The 17,561-nt window shown below is 46.8% G+C and overlaps 2 protein-coding genes across 2 annotated transcripts in view; both read right to left on the bottom strand.

Annotated features, from left to right (window-relative positions):
• Positions 1 to 489: 489 nt before the first annotated feature.
• Positions 490 to 2,722, bottom strand: Mustn1 (musculoskeletal, embryonic nuclear protein 1). The gene is made up of 3 exons (XM_013030794.1): positions 2,412 to 2,722; positions 991 to 1,123; positions 490 to 786 (listed from the first exon to the last, which is right to left on the bottom strand). The coding sequence occupies exons 1-3, from the start codon at positions 2,418 to 2,420 to the stop codon at positions 680 to 682; spliced, it is 249 nt and encodes an 82-aa protein (XP_012886248.1). The 5' UTR covers positions 2,421 to 2,722; the 3' UTR covers positions 490 to 679.
• Positions 2,723 to 4,126: 1,404 nt separating this feature from the next.
• The window catches only part of LOC105996568 (transmembrane protein 110-like), a 50,069-nt gene continuing 36,634 nt past the window's right edge, over positions 4,127 to 17,561 (bottom strand). The window contains exons 6-10 of the mRNA XM_013030721.1: positions 17,377 to 17,498; positions 11,909 to 12,021; positions 10,708 to 10,785; positions 9,822 to 9,971; positions 4,127 to 7,645 (exon numbers count right to left, since the gene is read on the bottom strand). Coding sequence (XP_012886175.1) covers positions 7,529 to 7,645; positions 9,822 to 9,971; positions 10,708 to 10,785; positions 11,909 to 12,021; positions 17,377 to 17,498 — 580 coding nt within the window. The 3' untranslated portion in view covers positions 4,127 to 7,528. The remainder of the gene's footprint in view (positions 7,646 to 9,821; positions 9,972 to 10,707; positions 10,786 to 11,908; positions 12,022 to 17,376; positions 17,499 to 17,561) is intronic.

Here is a 17,561-nt window from a genome sequence, read left to right as displayed (position 1 = left end):
TTTTTTTGTTTTTTGTTGTTGGTTGTGGGGCTTGAACTCTGGACCTGGGTGCTGTCCTTCAGCTCTTCAGTTTACGGTGAATGTTCTACCACTTAAGCCATAGGGCCACTTCCGGTTTTCTGGTGGTTAATTGGACAGTCTCTTGCCCAGGCTGGCTTTAAACCACAATCTCAGATCTCAGCCTCCTGAGTAGCTAGGATTACAGATGTGAGCCACTGGCGCCCAGCTTGTGGCCTGCTTTTAAAAAATGGAATAGGCTACAGCACAATTCAACTCTCCTAAGAAGACAATGAAACTTAGAAGAGAGTCTACAGTCATATAGGTCAGCACCAGGTCTCCATGCATCTCAGTGCCCTAAAAGCACCTACATTATCCTTTGTGACTTTTCAAAAGTCCAGATAGGGCATCGAACATCCCCTCACCACACCCTGTTCTCCCCTTCACCTTCAGTTAGTATTCATGACCAATGACTAATTGACACCTTCCCAATGCTGGGGCCACAGGCATCCTCTTTATTGGTGTTTCTTAGGCACTGGTACAGAGGGCTAGGGCTTTAGGGAAATGTGGCAGTCTCAGAGATAGCAGGGATGAGGGGGTGATCTGGCATTAAAAAAAGAGTCCGTGGGAAAGGCTCCTGTGTCAAGGTGTTCAGGGTGGTACAGGGCGTGACATGCACTTCTCAGCCAAAGACGCTCTTCGCAGGTCCGGCTTTGGGCTTCTCAAAAACCGTCTCAGTGCCTGTGCGGTTGCGGCTGAATACTGATGGGGCAGCTGAGCCAGCTTGCTCTGTGTGGGTAAGAGGTATAGAAGACACTGTCAGATCTGTCCTGTTCTGGCTTCTTTGGAGGTAAGGCCCCAAGTGCTAGGGCAATCCCACCTAGACTGTGGAGTTCTGGACTCAGAAAAGAACCCTTGACATCCCCCCTCCCGCCAAACACCACCAGCAGATTATCTGTGTCCCAAACCCCATCTCATGTGGAAGACACTTACCACATTCCTGCATGACCTGGTAGGTCTTGGACTTGATCTGCTGGTTCTTGGCCAGGTTTCCTCGGGCCCCTTTCAGATCCTCCTCTTTTACAGGAGGACGTTTCTTCTTAATGGGGGCTTCTGGAATGCCAGCCTTGGGGAATCCAGAGCCTTATATTATAACCCAAGGCTTCAAGGTAGCCGTTCTACCTTCATGCCTTAGCTGACACTCCTCCTCTTGGCTCATTGGGCCAATTCTAGGCCCATTCCTCTTCTAGGCCTTCCTGACAACATTCCAACTCTGAGCCTCAGACCTCTTGATCTGACCTGTACATTTGCCCTTCTCCTAAAGTCTAGGGAATGGGTCGAGGGAGTGTCTGGGGGTGAGGGGACAGTGAACACTCTAAGACTTGGATAAGTTTAGAGTAGACACACTGGGGAAAGGGACTGGTTTGAGGCTGAGCTGCCTTACAGAATCTGTTAAAAAACTGGTTGGATGCCACTGGCTCATGCCTGTAATCTTAGCTACTCAGAAGGCTGAGATCTGAGGATCGCAGTTCAAAGCCAGCCTGGGCAGCAAAGTCTGTGAAACTCTTACCTCCAATAAACCACCAGAAAATGGGAAGTGGTGCTGTGGCTTGGTAAGAGTGCTAGCCTTGAGCTGAAGAGCTGAGGGACAGTGCTCAGGCCCAGAGTTCAAGCCCCATGACCGACCAACCCCTCATCACTGGGTGCCTAGGAGTCCCTTAGGAATTGCTCCTCCTCTGAGAAAGTACTTGTATTTTTAGTGTTTGGGAGGGGAATAGATAGACAATTTAGATGCCCATAAAGTTAGTCCCAACTTGGCACTCACCCATAGAGCAGGCAGTTAAGGTAACCCCTTGGCAGGCTAATCTGGTGGTACCTCCAGTGCTGGGATAGCCAGACCAGAGCTTAGCCTATCCTCAACCCCAGGCGCCTGTGTGTCTGAGGTCTTATTCCTTTCTAAGCCTTGAGAGCAGGTGCAGGGATTTCCTACCTCAGCCTGGGCTAGGCTCCTCAGGCAATATTTCCCAATCCCCAGGCACATCCTGCTGGGATACAGGGGACAGAACTGTGCACCTAGAGGCACAGCCTCGTGTATACAAATATACATTCACACTGCACAGCCTCAGAGATCACAACTACCGTAAGTTATACAGTTCCATCATATACAAGGGCACAAGAAGAGTGATATAAGTACCAGACATTAAAGCCGAGCTCTCCTAAGAAGCTAGGAAATAACAAGGCTAAGCAGTACAGAGATCCATCAGGGTGACTGGGTATCCTGGAGCTCAGCCTTCTAGGAGCTGCCTCCTGTTTATGCTTGGATCTTAGCCCAAGACAGATGCCAAAGATGATAGAATCCAGGCTCCCACCCCTAATCCCTTGGCCCCAACCTGGACTATGTTGGACCCTCCTACCTGGGACATGTTGAGTGCTGAGCAAGAACTGGCTCTCCACAGGCACCTCTCTGGAAGGCAGCAGCAGAGGGAAGAGATCTGAAGAGATCCGAGTGGAGCTCAGCCCCCTGGAGCTTATATAGTCTGCTTGGCAGTCCTAGGAAGTCACTCCTCCTCCTCCAACAGGCTCCCTGATGATTCATATCCACACAGTCTGTTGTCCACACAGTTTATTCTTGGAGATGATGGGGCAGCAGCCCTTGTGAAAACAGACAGCTGAGGAGACCCTGCACCCTTGGAAACAGCTGTTCTATCTGGAAGTGGGAGGCTCTGGCACTGCTGGTAACTGGCTGTGTGTTTATGAATGTGGGTCCTGGAATGTGACAGTCTGAGCTAACAATCTGCACAGGCCCATCTGAATGAGTATGTATATGTGTGTGGGGGGAGAGGCCTGTACCTGAGGGAAGGGAAGTTTTGAGGCAGTTGGTTGCTTTTTTCTACCCATCCTTGTGGATTTCAGTGGGAAAACTTTCTATCTAAGTAGCAGGGCAGAAACTGTGCCTGTCAAATGGAAGCACTTCCTCATGGTAAGCTCCCTAGGCTGTAGCAGTAGACTCAGAGTAAGAGGTTGCCATTGGTTCATAGGTGAAGAAACTAAGGTTGAGGGCTGAGGGGAGCCAAGGGAGCCGTTTATCTTATTTTTGCGGATGTCCTCATCCTTTATGAAGCAATACCAGGATAAGGAGCCCAGGAAGGACTGGAAGGAGACGATGCATACTTGTGAGAGCCCTAAGGAAAACCTCTGCCTGAAATAGGTCATGGAGAGTGAGAGTTCTAGAGCCCAAGGGCAATTTAAATGCTGTAGCAGGGCAAGTGAAGCCACTCCAGATACTGGTCTGTGGAGAGAAGAAGCCTAAAGGAACTCCTGGAAGGTTGCTTAGCTGTCCCCTCTGGGAGCTCCCAACATCCTTTCCTTTGCAGGGGAAATTCCTGTGTGTCACATGACAAGATCCTAAACTTGAGGTGTGTGTGGGGGGGGGGAGGTGGGAGTGGATGTGAATAGGAAGTCAGAGTTGTCCCCATAAGATCAGACATACCTCAACTCCTTCCCAGTTTGTGATGGCCTTTATTTTAATCCTTGTCAGTTCTAGGCACATGGAATTCAGTCAAGCACTGATATCTGGTTATCCCAAATGCCAGTCTGTGGCTGGCATAGCTCAAAGCTCATCCCAGTCTCTCCTCTGATCCTGGTCCCAGTGAGCACTGCCAGGACTGGGTGGAGATAGGTGCTGATCTAGGAATGCCTTGGACTCAGAGGGGCCAGGAGGAGGTGAAGGGCAGGCCAGGCCTTGAGCAGGCCTTTCCATTGTGCCAAGGGGGTTACTGCAAGAGGTCCTTGCAACTTCCGCACTACCTGCTGCTGGTTCTGCTCACCTGTGTGGCCTTGAGGACAAGAATGCGGATGTTTACTTCTTACTCTATTTCCCAACAACTTATTCCTTGGGAGGAAACTGGCTTAATTTTTTTCTTAGTAAGGAAGTGGAAATGGCCAGAGTACATTTGGCTTCTTTCCTTGGCAATCTGGTTTCACTGCTAACATGAGGTGATACAAGGTTCATTCTCACTCTGCTTCCTGTTCTCTCACTGGGCAATATTTTCCCCCCTACTAAGCTTTTCCACTCCAGGGAACATACAACCAATGACCACAAAAGTGATGCTTTCTTTAAAAAAAAAACTGTAGTAAGATGTGAAACTTTATTGTAAACCATTTTACAATGTAGGTACATCGGTCTTCCCTTTCATTTAAAAAAATGTGTTGCCGTGATGCATAATACTCCCACTGACAAACATGCCCACTTGGATGGCAGCTAATGTGGGCCTGGTTTTGCTCACACAACTTGCTTCTAATGAACTCCATGGAAAGAGAAATCAAATGTAAACCAACCAAACCAACCAATGAGTTAACCAACCAGCCAACCTTCCCACCCACCCAGAACTCAAGATGCTCAAAGCAAGTCAGACCACAAGTTCCTCACTGAACACAAAGACCCTCAAGGATTACCAACATCTCACAAGGACCCCTCAGGCCACCTATTTTAGCTTAGCTGGAAAAAAGAAAGCCAATGAATTGCAGTCTGGAGGACTGTCCTGAAGCAGTCTTCAAATGAGGATTCTAGACTCAGCCTACAGTCTATACTATTGAAGGAAAGTTACAACTTGCATTTGAGACACTGTACATTTTCCCTGAAGAAAGAGGCATAAGAGGTGACATTATCTCCTAACACTTGTTGTGATAGAGGGCATGAGTTAAAGGTGGAGGCAGGAGGCCACCAGTGTGCTTAGAAGGTGAGGCGCCCATGGACCTTCACCTCACACATCTTCAGGCTAAAGAGACTGAGAAGCCATTGCCCCCTTGACATTGTCCATGTCCTACCGAGAGTTGAAGGAATGAAAACTATCATCTCTTCCAATCAAATGAAAGCTCATTTGACTCATTAGTTTATTTTTACTGATAATAAGAAATTCCTTTATGACCTTGATTTTCAAGTTTCTACCATGAGTGCCTTGGCCAAGGTCCAGACTTAGAAAAATCAAATTGGCAGCATATAATAGTATTCATTCTGTCATTTTTCAAGCATAGTGCTGCTTGACATTGGCCAGTGAAGGGCTGTACCTCATAAGGCACTGTGGAGCAGGTGGTGAGGAAACTCATGCCAGGGAGGAAAGACAGTTCAGGAGAAAGCCCTGACCACAGTTCTCTGCATCCACTCTCATGGGACAGTGATCACCAGAGGCTCTCCCAGGGATGTGTAGGTATAACCATCCACACAGAAAGGTAAGGCAAAACATGTGATGGATGCCAAACTGCCCAACCTGCAAACCAGGAGCCCACTGGTTTGATCAGACATCTGTTAGAATTCCATTCTTATTGCGCCAACTAATTAGATGCAGGTCAGAGACTAAAGCCTATTTATTGAAGATCACAAAAACCCACAGGAGAATACCTGTGTTCACTGTCCTCCAAGCCACTGCTCAGCAGGAGTTGGGATGAGCCTGAAGATGCGGTCATCTGAAACCTATACAATCTGGAGTTGCCATGCTTCACAGTGTGGATCCCTTATTTCTATGCCTGGTTTAGAGACACAAAGAGTCTCTAAAGTGAAAGCCCTGACTCTGAAAGTGAAGTGAAGCCCTGACTCTGAGCTCCAGGAAGGTGTCAACAAAGGTGGCAGAAACAGCTATGTTACAGGTTGGCCAATGTATAATGGAACAGAAAGGGAGAACAAGCACTGCACCAGCAAAGCCACCAGGAACTGTCTCTCCAGACATGCCAGTCCTCTTCCCAAATACAACTTAGTAAGGTCTCACTAGAGATGGGGTGGGGATAGGACAGCCATAGGATAATAGTAGGTAGAGGGAAGAACTGAGAACTGGAGAAATGCAGTCCCCAGACAGATGCCATCTTACTGAGCTGAGTAGCAGAGGATAGTCCCAAGTGCCTCATCTAACCACTTGGCTCACACAGAAGCATATCCAGACCCATGCTTAAGTAAAACATACTTTTACATAGGGCTTAAAAAGAGGGCTCTGATTAGAGTAATCTCCCTGTATACTAGTCTCATCTAAAGCCTGGGTCATCTCACTTCTAGCTAGCACTGTAGCAAAGCACTTTTCTGTTCCTAAATGTCCATGTCTGCTTCTTGGCTTGAACAAACAGTGGGCAGTTCCACCTTGTTGCGTCTATAGCAGGGACAGTTGCAGGGTTGCCCTGTTCCACCCTAAAGCAAACTAAGAGTACCAGTGGCCATATTGAGGAGTGGATGTCAACCCAAGGGGGAGAGTGGGAGCACAGTCTAGAAGCACTTCATGTTCTCTGTGAATTTAGACAGCTGGCTTTCTTGCCTCTTCAGCTACCTCACAGCTTTGGAGTGTGTGAAAGCAAGCTCATCTAGCCAAATGGATGTTCTTCAGTTGTTGTACAAGCAAGCAGATGGCAGCAGGTGACAGGTAGGGCAGAGGCTGGCTCTGTAGCTCCCACAATGGAGGCAAAGAGGTTGAGACTATGAAGAGAAACAGGGAACAAGCAAGGGTAGCCTGGTGGTTGTGATTCCTTGCTACACAAAGATCTAACTCCTGAACTTCTTTCTCAGTCACATATAACCAAGGTCTATAACCTGCCAGCAGAAATGCCAATGAGCTCATGGGCCCTAGAAGAAGCCTTCCTGATCCACACACTGGGGCACCCAGATCACCTTCAGAAAAGCTGCCTCATGCTCATGCTTCACCTTTACACATCACCAGCCTTCTATTTCCAGATAAAGGCTATCATTTATCATTTATCCCTCCTACAGGATCATTTACCTCATCTTATTACCAGACATTACTTAACAACAGTGCCAACAAAAAAACTCCTGACTTTTTCCTCTCTCCAGCTCATACCCCATGAAAGGCAAACAAATCCACTTCTTTGGGGTTTAAAAAGTTTTTAAATACAATAGTATAAAAATATAACTTAAAAGTATAAAAGTCAATAGCATACGGAAGACTTAAAAATCTATGTTTTGCCCATTAGTGCGTAGGTATTTTGTAGGAAATAAACACATACTCAAAAAACAGTAACACTGTCATAGCTCGTAAAACAGGCTTTAGAAATCAAGAGTTACAAAAAGCCACTTGGAGTAAGAAAGCATTCTAATTCCAACTTGGTCAATGAATGACTGTCAACCCCAAGCACAACGTATGTCCATAGAGTCAGCAGCCTCGGTGTGAAGACCCACCAAGGTCTGTATGTGCTATGGTTTCTTCCACCATGCCACTCAGTCAGACATAGGGTCCCTCACAACACTGTTCAGGACAACAACAAACAAACAAAGCTCTTAGCTTGCATATTTGGTCAGTGTTTGTAGTGCAACTGAGCAGGGGCCCTCCAGCTGCCCACAGCATCCCTGGCCGCTGGTTCCTCTTTCCTCTTTTAAGTCACAGTAGTCTGGGGTAGGCAGAGAGCAGGAGACAGCAAGAGGAATGGAGGTAGAAGAGGAGAGGCAGAGAGGAAGGAAGGGATAATGCTGTGGGGTGACCATCTGCTAATCCAGCAGCCAGGTTGGCCCCAAACCTGTCATCTCCTGCAAGGGAATGTGTCATACAGGCAGCCCAAAGCGATGCTTCTTTTTCTTCACAGGCTTAAGTGGGGTTAGTCTGCGGAGGTCCTCCTCTGCATCTGACTCCTCCATTTCATCATCTGCCGAGATCAGGATCTGAGCAACAGAGAAACATGGCCTGAGTTACTGTCAGCAGTGACTTCTGGGTTTATTCTCCTAGGACCCTGGGCACCCCTGGAAGGTGTCAAGTCTTATAATTCCTTAGAAAAGGGCAATAGGAAGGCCCCTCACCTTATACAATGAGACATGCTGGTCTACAGAAACCCTCAGGCTCTGCTAGAATTCCTCACTTCTTCATTCAACCTTCAGCTGGACCCAAACAAATCAGAGCTAACTCAGCAGGGAAAATACCTTTCTTTTTTTGGGGGGGGGATCTGGTCGTGGGGCCTGAACTCTGAAACTGGGCACTGTCCCTCAGCTCTTCAGCTCAAGGCTAGCGCTCTACCACTTGAGCCACAGCATCACTTCCAGCTTTTTTCTTTTTGCTTATGTGGTGCTGAGGAACCAAACCCAGGGCCTCATGCATACAAGGCAAGCGCTCTATCACTGAGCCACCTTCCCAGCCCCAATACCTTTCATCTTGATGTATGGAGTCCCAGGGCTTTGCAGCAGAAATAAACTGACAAGCCCCTTTTAAAAGGAAAAGAAATCATCAAGAGGGCACACACAGTACAGCAGGATTTCAGAGGGTCTGTCTCCAACCAATCTACAACATCTGAAGGCAAAGGCTGACATTTACTTTTCTGAGACCCTGGAACAACTCAATCATGAAGCTAGGACATTCAGGACAACATACTTGTTCAATTCCTACCAAATGGCCTCAGTCTTGAGTACCACAGAAATACTGGACAGTCTACATTAGGTAGAGAGGCCCAAAGCCCACTTGTACAGGGGAACACAAACTCCTACTTTTTTTTTTATATATATATTTTTTTTAATCTCCGGTCGTGGGGCCTGAACTCTGGGCCTGGGCGCTGTCCCTCAGCTCTTCAGCTCAAGGCTAGTGCTCTACCACTTGAGCCACGGCGCCACTTCCGGCTTTTTTCTTTTTGCTTATGTGGTGCTGAGGAATCGAACCCAGGGCCTTGAGCATGCAAGGCAAGCGCTCTACCACTGAGCCACCTTCCCAGCCCACAAACTCCTACTTTGGAACAAGGGCAAACAACTTACCACATCTCTCCTGGACTGATCTCTTAAGGGCTTTCCCAACTAAACCTTTACTGGCTCCTTACTGCCTAGACAAGCATGTCCCAGTTCCTTAGCCTGGACCACAGAGCACCTTGCCATCTACTTCAGACTCTGGCTAAATCTCATTTCTTTCATCCATCCTACACTCTGGAATAAACGCTGCTCTGGTCACCATGAATTTCACATTATTACCCAGATGCCACATCACATGATCTATTTATTGTTTTTGCCTTTAAGGCTGTCATTCACTGAACGTTCACCAAGTTCTTACAATGAGGCAAACTTGTGCAAGATCATAGAAATACTAAACTACAGAAGATAAGGGCTTTCTCCATCTTATCTGTGCATCTCCTAAAACTTTCTCTGGATTTCCCAGGGTCTTTATGGGGGTTGTTTATGCCTAATTCTCAGAATGCACTATGAACATGACAATGAATGAGCTGTTTACCTATCTACCTTTACATCAACCTCATTCGTGAGCCTGAGGACCTCTCAGGGAGGCATCAATCTCCATCATTTCTGTGGCTGCTCTCAAGAACACAGAGCCAGCATACTATAAGAGCTTCCTCAGACTCCTCTGAGCCAGCCTGCTGCATGCCAAGGTGTAGAAGTACAGGAAGTACAGAGGGCCACCAGGACACATATCCTGGCCTCTTATGTTAATGCTTATCAATACCATTTTTTCTGAAGTCCAAATCTTTGGACTTAAGAGACTAAGAGATGAGGAGAAATGAGGCTATTCCTTCAAGGTCTGCCTATTCCTACATTTTAGAAGTTTCCTGCTGGTTTAGCCAACAGATCAATTGTCTGCTGATGGTGGGCAGGGCACCTTAGTGCTTAAAGATCAACCATGAAGCCCCAGGTCTTTGTAGCTTCCTAGAAATGAGACAGCTCCCCTCTTGCCATTCTCTGCTGGCAGAGGTCCCAGAGGCAAGCTGCCTCCATTATGTGTTCCATGTTCCTCTTGGCTCATTTTTTTTCCCACCCTCTGCCTGGTATTGTGATGCAATAGTCAGGTAACCAAATGAAGCACAAGACAAGTAGGGGCCGGTGGAATGACAGACAGAATTTGGGAAGCCCCTACCTCAGATTCAGACTCTTCATGGGATGCTGCCCTTCGGTAGCGGACCTTGCTCCCATTCCTTGAGTCCTGGTTGGCTCCCCTTTCTTCTAGTTTAGCTTTCGTCTTCCCCTTTCTCATGAGGAAATTGTCTACTACCCAAAACATCAATGCCTGATGAAAGAAGAAGTGCAGGTTACTCTGGGATAGTCCACTTCAAAGCAAAGCAGAATGGCCCTTGTATGAACTTTTACCCAGATCTATTCAGTTTATAAAATGCAGAACTAGTGAAAGAGAAACCTTATCCAGTTCCCTGAAATCTTCCAGAAGCTTTGAGAGAGATTGCTAATCTCTATTTCCTTTGTTGAAGTTTAATTGTTACAGAAGAGGCAAGAAAACTTCTGCCTTATTCACTAATGAGTTTTTAAGTAACAGGCAGCCTGTCTTTGACTCAGACAAGCGTGTCCCAAATCCCTAGCCTGGACCACAGAACACCTAGCTCAGACTCTGCCTAAATCTTATTTCTTGCCATCCATCCATAACCAAAGTCTCTGGATACCTGCTCTGGATTCCCACAGGCCCAGAGCATATGGCTGCACTTTCTGCCACTTTTGCTCCCCTTGTTTCTTTTCCCCTTTTTTTCCTTGTTTCTTACCTTAAAAAAAAAAAAAAAAGGCCATTGTGCTCTTGAGTTTCCCTAAAGTCTGAGGACAGAAATAAATGATTAGGGAATTCATCTTGATAGGGGAGCTGGAGTGGGAACCTGTCTTTTGAGGAATTAATCCCACAATCTCTAGGTATAGGAGTGAGACTGAGGAGCTGGCAAGTAATTTGCCAAACTCAGAACTATGAACAGGAACCTGGCAAGGCAAAGCATAACCTGGGGTAAAACAGGCAATATGGCACTGACATTGACAAAGAAGGGCACAATCAGCATGACGATGGCGAGTTTCAGGTCTGGGTTTTCAATAGGATTCAGTAGTGCCACCTGTAAAGAGAAGCAGACTCGGTGAGGTGGGAGACCATGGATAAGGTGCAAGAATCCCCGAGGGGGGCTTAGTTTAGATACTCCCCTAGAGCACAGTGGGAACAGACCTAGGGGTCCATGGCCGTAGAGTGCCTTTATGTAACTGCTAACAAGGGACTCATCCTGAAGCCACTCTGAGTTGTTATTTGGTGTGAACTTGCAAAGCACAGTGGACTTACAATCACTGGCCCAGAGCCAAACAGTGCTCAAACCAAGTCAGGAGGGGCCCGAAGCCTCAAGGGCCAGTAGCTCTGAAACATCTTGGCTTATTTACTTAAAAAGAATAACCCAGTCACAGATATAAAACCGAAGGGAAAGGGCTGGGAAGGTGGCTCAACAGTAGAGCACTTGCCTTGCATGCATGAGGCCCTGGGTTCAATTCCCCAGCACCACATAAGCAAAAAGAAAAAACCCAGAAGTGGCGCTGTGGCTCAAGTGGTAGAGTGCTAGCTTTGAGCTAGCCTTGCTAGCCTTGAAGAGCTGAGGGACAGCACCCAGGCCCAGAGTTCAGGCCCCACAACCGAAACCAAAAAAAAAAAAAAAAAACCAAAGGGAAGCCAAGATTTGCGATGTTCCAGAAAGCTCTTCAGTGATTTCACTGTGGGAACAAGAATTGCACTGGAAGCAGATGGCAGAGGCTAGGCCAGGGAAATTTGTGGGCTCATCCAGGTATCAGCTTGTAGGTGGTCACAGACTGGCAGCTGCCTGTGATACCAAATGGCTTAAATCTGGTCAAGACAGGTACATGAGGAAATTTACAAACCCAGAGACATTGACAGTTGCAAAGTCTGAGGATTAATCAGATCATAGGCAACTCACAGACAGAGACTATATTTCTATTAGTCTATGCATCACAAAGTGTAGACATTTTTTTAAATGAAGCTGGTGGATGCCAAGTAAGAGAACAAGAAGTTAATGCTCTTGTAAATAACTGCCTGTCAGATCAAATCCAGGGTGCATTCATGCAGTTAAAACAAAAACAAAGTTGGTTTTCCAACCAGGCTGGACTGTGAGGGTGATTGGGCGGAAGGTCCTGTTTGCTTAGCTTATCAGGGAGCTGCAGAATCAGGGATGAGAGGCAAACCTTTTTCCACTGGAGTATGAGGAGAACGATGAAGACGACCGACTTTTCAAAGATCATGATCACAATGTAAAGGGCACACTGCCCAACCCAGGCCCCACACTGCAGAGGATCTCCTGCAGGGACAAGAAGATGCTTAGTTACATGGGCCCAGGCATCCAAGTGGGACATGCCCTCACCCAACTCTCTACAGCTTCCCACCAGCCCTCACATCTGCAGCCACTCTCCAGGACCTTGGCTCTATTAGTACTTCATGAGACCTAAAAGCTATTTTATCCCTAACACATTTTGAATAGAATCAGAGAATTCCTAATTTGGACATACCAGAATGGCCTGCCTTTTAAGAGATTCTACGACAGAATTAAGAGATACTAATGTTAGTAAGTGCTTGTTGCTGGGGCTCAGAAAGGCTGGCTCTCTCTGTCCTTTGGCAGCAAAAGCCATGTGAAGTAAGACTACTATTATTATCCACTGTTGAATTTTTCAATGACTAGTGAGCAATATCCTTCCTTTCCTCTGTGAATCAATAGATTGAAGATAGTTTTATGATGAAGGCAGCTGATTTATGAAGGTAGTAGTCAAGCCCTTTGGTCATCTCCCTCTTGTCCATCCCTCACTACTACCCCACTCCCCAGCCATCTCTGTTGCCCTGAGAGCAGAAATCTGACCTGGAGAAATTCAGATCCATACTGTCTAGTATGGGTGATCCCCAAACACCCTGGAGCTAGGGACAGGAAGAAGACAGAGAAGCCTTCCTGTCAAGGAGGTGGGAGGTATAAGCTAAGGTATGCCACTGTGACAAGAGGTCCATCTGTGATCTCATTAGTCACTATGCTTGAGAAATGGAAAAGTCTAAAGGTCCATTCTGGAGAACCTTCCCTGGGCCCTGGAGTGCTCCAGAACACTGCAAAAGAGACTCAAAGAAGGGTGGAGGAGCAGCCGTTCCAGGCAATGATCTTGCAAGGTGATGAACCTGTGGCAGGCACATACACCTACCCAAAGTGGGAAATTTGGAAACAGTTGGCTGTGTGTATGTGTGTGTGTGTGTGTGTGTGTGTGTGAGAGAGAGAGAGAGAGAGAGACAGAGACAGAGAGAGAAAGAGAGACAGAGACAGAGACAGAGAGAAACAGAGACAGAGAGAGACAGAGACAGAGAGAGACAGAGAGAGAACAGGGGGCTTACTCTGAAGCTGCCTGAACTTTGCTGCCCAGAATGGAAGCAGAGTAACAGTTTAGGGGTGGCAAAGGCCCCAATTCAGGCTATGAGCATATAAAACCCAAAGAGAAGTCTCCAGCTTCTCATGGATTCTTTTGTTTTCATAGTAACCTCTGTCTAGTCACCCATGCTGCAGCCTTGCCCAGGCCTGTCATCTATGCACAGTGGAAATACAAGTGAATGCCTTTACCCAAATATAATGGGAAACACACTGGACTAGGCTATTCCCTTTCCTGAAAACCACTGGGCGACAGGTGATAAAAAAAAAACATGCAGAAACACACCAGCTGCCTTTCTGGAGGTCTTCCTATTTCCTTCACCTCTAGGGTAGGGAATGTGAACCAGAGGCAAACCATTTCAGAAGCACAATGCACCTTTGCAAAGTTGTTAAAGGAATTTTGTAATGCTTTCAGTAAATCATGACGCTATTGAGAAAAGTTCTCAAAACCAGTAAACAAAGCTATTTGCTAAAATTATTAAGCAAGACTTAGGATAGCCTGACAGGAAGCACCACTGGGAAATATCTGAAGTGAGACTGGTGTGCCTGGAAGTCAGAAGAGCAAGTGAGCATACTTGTTCCATTTGCTCTTAAACTCTGACTGATTAGTAAAAGAGGAAATGGATTTTCCTTCCATCTGCTTTCTGAGGTTCAGCTGCACAAATGACCTGTTACTACTGCCTTTTTTGGGGGGGGTCCGGTTGTGGGGCCTAAACTCTGGGCCTGGGCGCTGTCCCTCAGCTCTTCCGCTCAAGGCTAGCGCTCTACCACTTGAGCCACAGCCCCACGTCCGGCTTTTTTTTTCTTCTGCTTATGTGGTGCTGAGGAATTGAACCCAGGGCCTCAGGCATGCAAGGCAAGAGCTCTACCACTAAGCCACCTTCCCAGCCCCCACTACTGCCTTTTGTTTCATTTTGATGCAGAAATAAGAAAGTCCAGTTTGGTTTGGTGCCTCAGACCTGCTTTGGAGGTAGAAACTGTAAGGATAGTGGCTCAAGGCCAGACGAAGCAAAAAAGTTCACAAGCCACTATCTCAGTCAATGAAAAGCTGGGCATCAAAAAGCATACCTGCAATCCTAGAGTAATCCCAGCTATGTGGAAAGTGCAAATAGGAGGATTGTGTTCTAGGCCAGTTTGAGAATGGGAGACACTATTTGTAAAGTAGTTAAATCAGAAAAGGGCATGGCAGGATGGCTCAAGTGGTAGAGTGCCTGCCCAGCAATCACAGGCCCTAAGTTAAAACCCCAGTACACTCCTTCCCCTCAACATACAAAGTTCAAAACGATGAGGGGAAAAAGAGAAACACAGCCTATGGTCTAGCTTTGACACATCCTCTCCTGTGAGTCCAGGCTACATGTCATCACAGCTGGACTATGCCCATGTATAGCTTTTTTCATTTCTGTTTCTTTGAGTGTTTCAAATATACCTCATAAATCTCATTTCTAACTGACAAATGTTCCAGGTATGGTTGCTGTCTCCTGCTCCTTTCTGTTCTAGACAAGCTCAAGGTTATGGGTATTTGGTTTTGGTGAAGCAGTCTCTCAGAAAGTAAGTTGTAGGGAAAAAGGGCCCAAGAAACACATCTGTGTTAAAAGGCTTCTGGAAGGGAGTGTTTAGATGGGATGAGTAGCAAAGCAAATGAAGCAGTGCCATGGACAATGACTTTATTTTCAGAGAAGGAGTAGCCTGGCTATCAGCCTGCAGATACTACATAATACCCCAGAACTACTCCTTAGGTCACACAAGTGTGACATAAATGTCCTAAGTCCTGTGAAACTAAGCTCCTCTTCTTCATTTACCTCAGAAGAAGGCTTTGGTTATTGTTTTCTACTGAGGCAGGAATACATGGGTATTATTATTATTATTATTTTTTTGGGGTCCGATTGTGGGGCCTGAACTCTGGGCCTGGGCGCTGTCCCTAAGCTCTTCAGCTCAAGGCTAGCGCTCTACCACTTGAGCCACAGCGCCACTTCCGGCTTTTTTCTTTTTGCTTATGTGGTACTGAGGAATCGAACCCAGGGCCTCGAGCATGCAAGGCAAGTGCTCTACCACTGAGCCACCTTCCCAGCCCCATGGGTATTATTCTTGCCTCTAATTTATAGATAGGCTCACAGATACAGTGGACAGAATAATGGTACTGCAAAGATGTTCACATCCTATTTCCTGGAACTTGTAGATACGTGATACTTCCTAGCAAAGAGAGGAATCACAACTACCAAATGGGATCAAGATTGCTAATCAGCTGACTTAAAGATAGGGAGAGTAAATGAAGTGTCTAGATTCACCCAAGTTATCATATGGCACTTTAATGTAGAAGACAGCAGTGGAAGGTCAGAGCAAGGACAGAGCAGTGTGATGTGAGAAGAACCTGATCTATTACTGGCTTTGAAGACAGAAGAAGGGAGCCAAGAGCCAAGGAATGCAGACAGCCTTTAGAGTCTGCAAAGGGCAACAGAATTAATTTTCCTAACACCTCCAGAGGATCTACTCCTAGTGATACCTTGATTTTAGTCAAGAGAACCACCCACTGGACTTCTAAAGATCTGTAAGATAATCTGGATTATGTCAAGTCTGTGCTAATTTGTTTCAGCAGCAATAGAAAACAATAGATATTAACAAGTAGAAAACAGATAACTGAGGAGTCAGTCTGGGGAAAGAGTAGGCAACTTTCTCTGGAGATGCTATGTCTTGAAGACTGGTTCCCAATAGTAATGACTTAGGCAAGACAGGGGCCAAAGTAGGCAATATGGGGGGAGAAGGAGGTGCAAACACAGCCACTGCCTTCTTCCTTTTGTGGAGACATATAAAATATGTCTGTGAACAGTTGGTACTTTAATTCATAGTGTATCAGAATCAGACCTAACCTTCACTCCCAGGTCACACAGCTAACTATGGGGAACCATGTTAGCTCTGGTCAATATAGCCTTCCAGAAAGGATCTTGGCAGCAAAGGAGTATGGTGAATACTGTTCATGGAGGTGGGAGGGCTTAAGAATCTTGCTGCAGAAGGTACACATTGGCTAGGTGTGTCACTTAACTCCTCTGGGTGGTCCACTGTGTGGACCATTTTCATCCTGCAAGCTGAGGAACTGATGGCTCAGAGCACCTCAGAAGCCTTCCCTGGAGTCCAAGGAGGCACATGTTGGTGGTGGACACTATCTTAAGTTAGTGACTCATTAGCATCAAGTAACTGGCTAAGAAAAGCCCTCCCCTGAACTCATCTCCCCCCAGTGGAAATAAATAATTACTTGTTCTTACAAATTCCCCAAACACTCACAGCTAGCACTGTGAGTCAGCTGTCCTTTTACACCTCAGTCCCTTGAGGATCTTCAGCCATTTAGGAGTGAGTGGCCACTGCTCCCAGAGCCATGAGTTGAGAGGCCTAACCAGGAAAGAGGATTGGGATCCAGAGTTCCATTCCCACTCCCCACCTCTTGTCCTGGGTGGCTGTGATGATAAAACTCCAGCTGAGAAAAGGAGCTCTTGCCTGCAGACAACAGGGCTCACCGGGATAGAGCTCTGACTCCTTACACTTGTCCTGAAGCACAAGTGAGGACCCAAAGAGGGTGGCTGACCAGCAGCCCCATGAAGGCCACACCAGTTGTTTCTCATGCTCAGAGTCAGCATAAAGACAGCTTCCTACTCCAGCTGTGTCTCAGAGAGTCTGATAAGACAAGCCATCACCCACAAGTCGTCTGTTTTAAGCCTTGATTGACATCACATCTCTGATGATTTGACTGGTACATCCAGATACCAACTGGAGGAAAACTGTAGGGGCACATACTTGGAAGAAAGCAAGGCAACTTGGCTACAAGTTGCCTTGGAGATGAACCCCCATGCCTGGCTGTGTGAGCTCTGCTCTATCAGCAGAATAGTCTAGCATGGGACAAGCACAAGTGTATTGCATTAAGGGGGGGAAAAAGAGCTTTAGCAAAATGACAATTCCCAACAGGTAGGCAGGTAGGGTGAGCTCTATGGGAAATTTGACCCAACGAGGTGGCTGTGCAGTCCTGAAGGTGATTCTGCCAGTGCCCTCTGGCAGAAGGAGCAAGTGTTTAGCCTCTCCCTGAGTTTAGGGTGTCTCTTGGCTCCTGCCACAAAGGTGAGGAGGAGGAGGATGTTCAGTTCTCAAAACCAGCTACCTCCTCCACATGCCAGAGACAGCCATCAGCTTCCAAAACCTGGATTCATTTACTTGGTGGGTTGCACAAAGCATGCTGCCCCTACCACGCCCCATCAGATGTATATGGTATGTTACCATATTCGCCAAAACGCAGGGATTCCCACTGCTGCCACTCCACCAAGACGCTGACAGCACGCACTCCCACATAGATAAGCAGCATGCCCACAGTGGCGTCCAGAAGAAAGTTGATGAGGTACCTAGGAGGAGAGGGTACTGGCATGGTCAGTGGGCAAGAACCATTGAGCTGAGACCTCAGTACA

Source organism: Dipodomys ordii, unplaced genomic scaffold (genome assembly GCF_000151885.1).
Source record: "Dipodomys ordii isolate 6190 unplaced genomic scaffold, Dord_2.0 Scaffold132, whole genome shotgun sequence".
Taxonomy (NCBI): domain Eukaryota; kingdom Metazoa; phylum Chordata; class Mammalia; order Rodentia; family Heteromyidae; genus Dipodomys; species Dipodomys ordii.
Note: the sequence above shows the minus strand (reverse complement) of the source record. Positions and strands in the feature narration are given on the sequence as shown.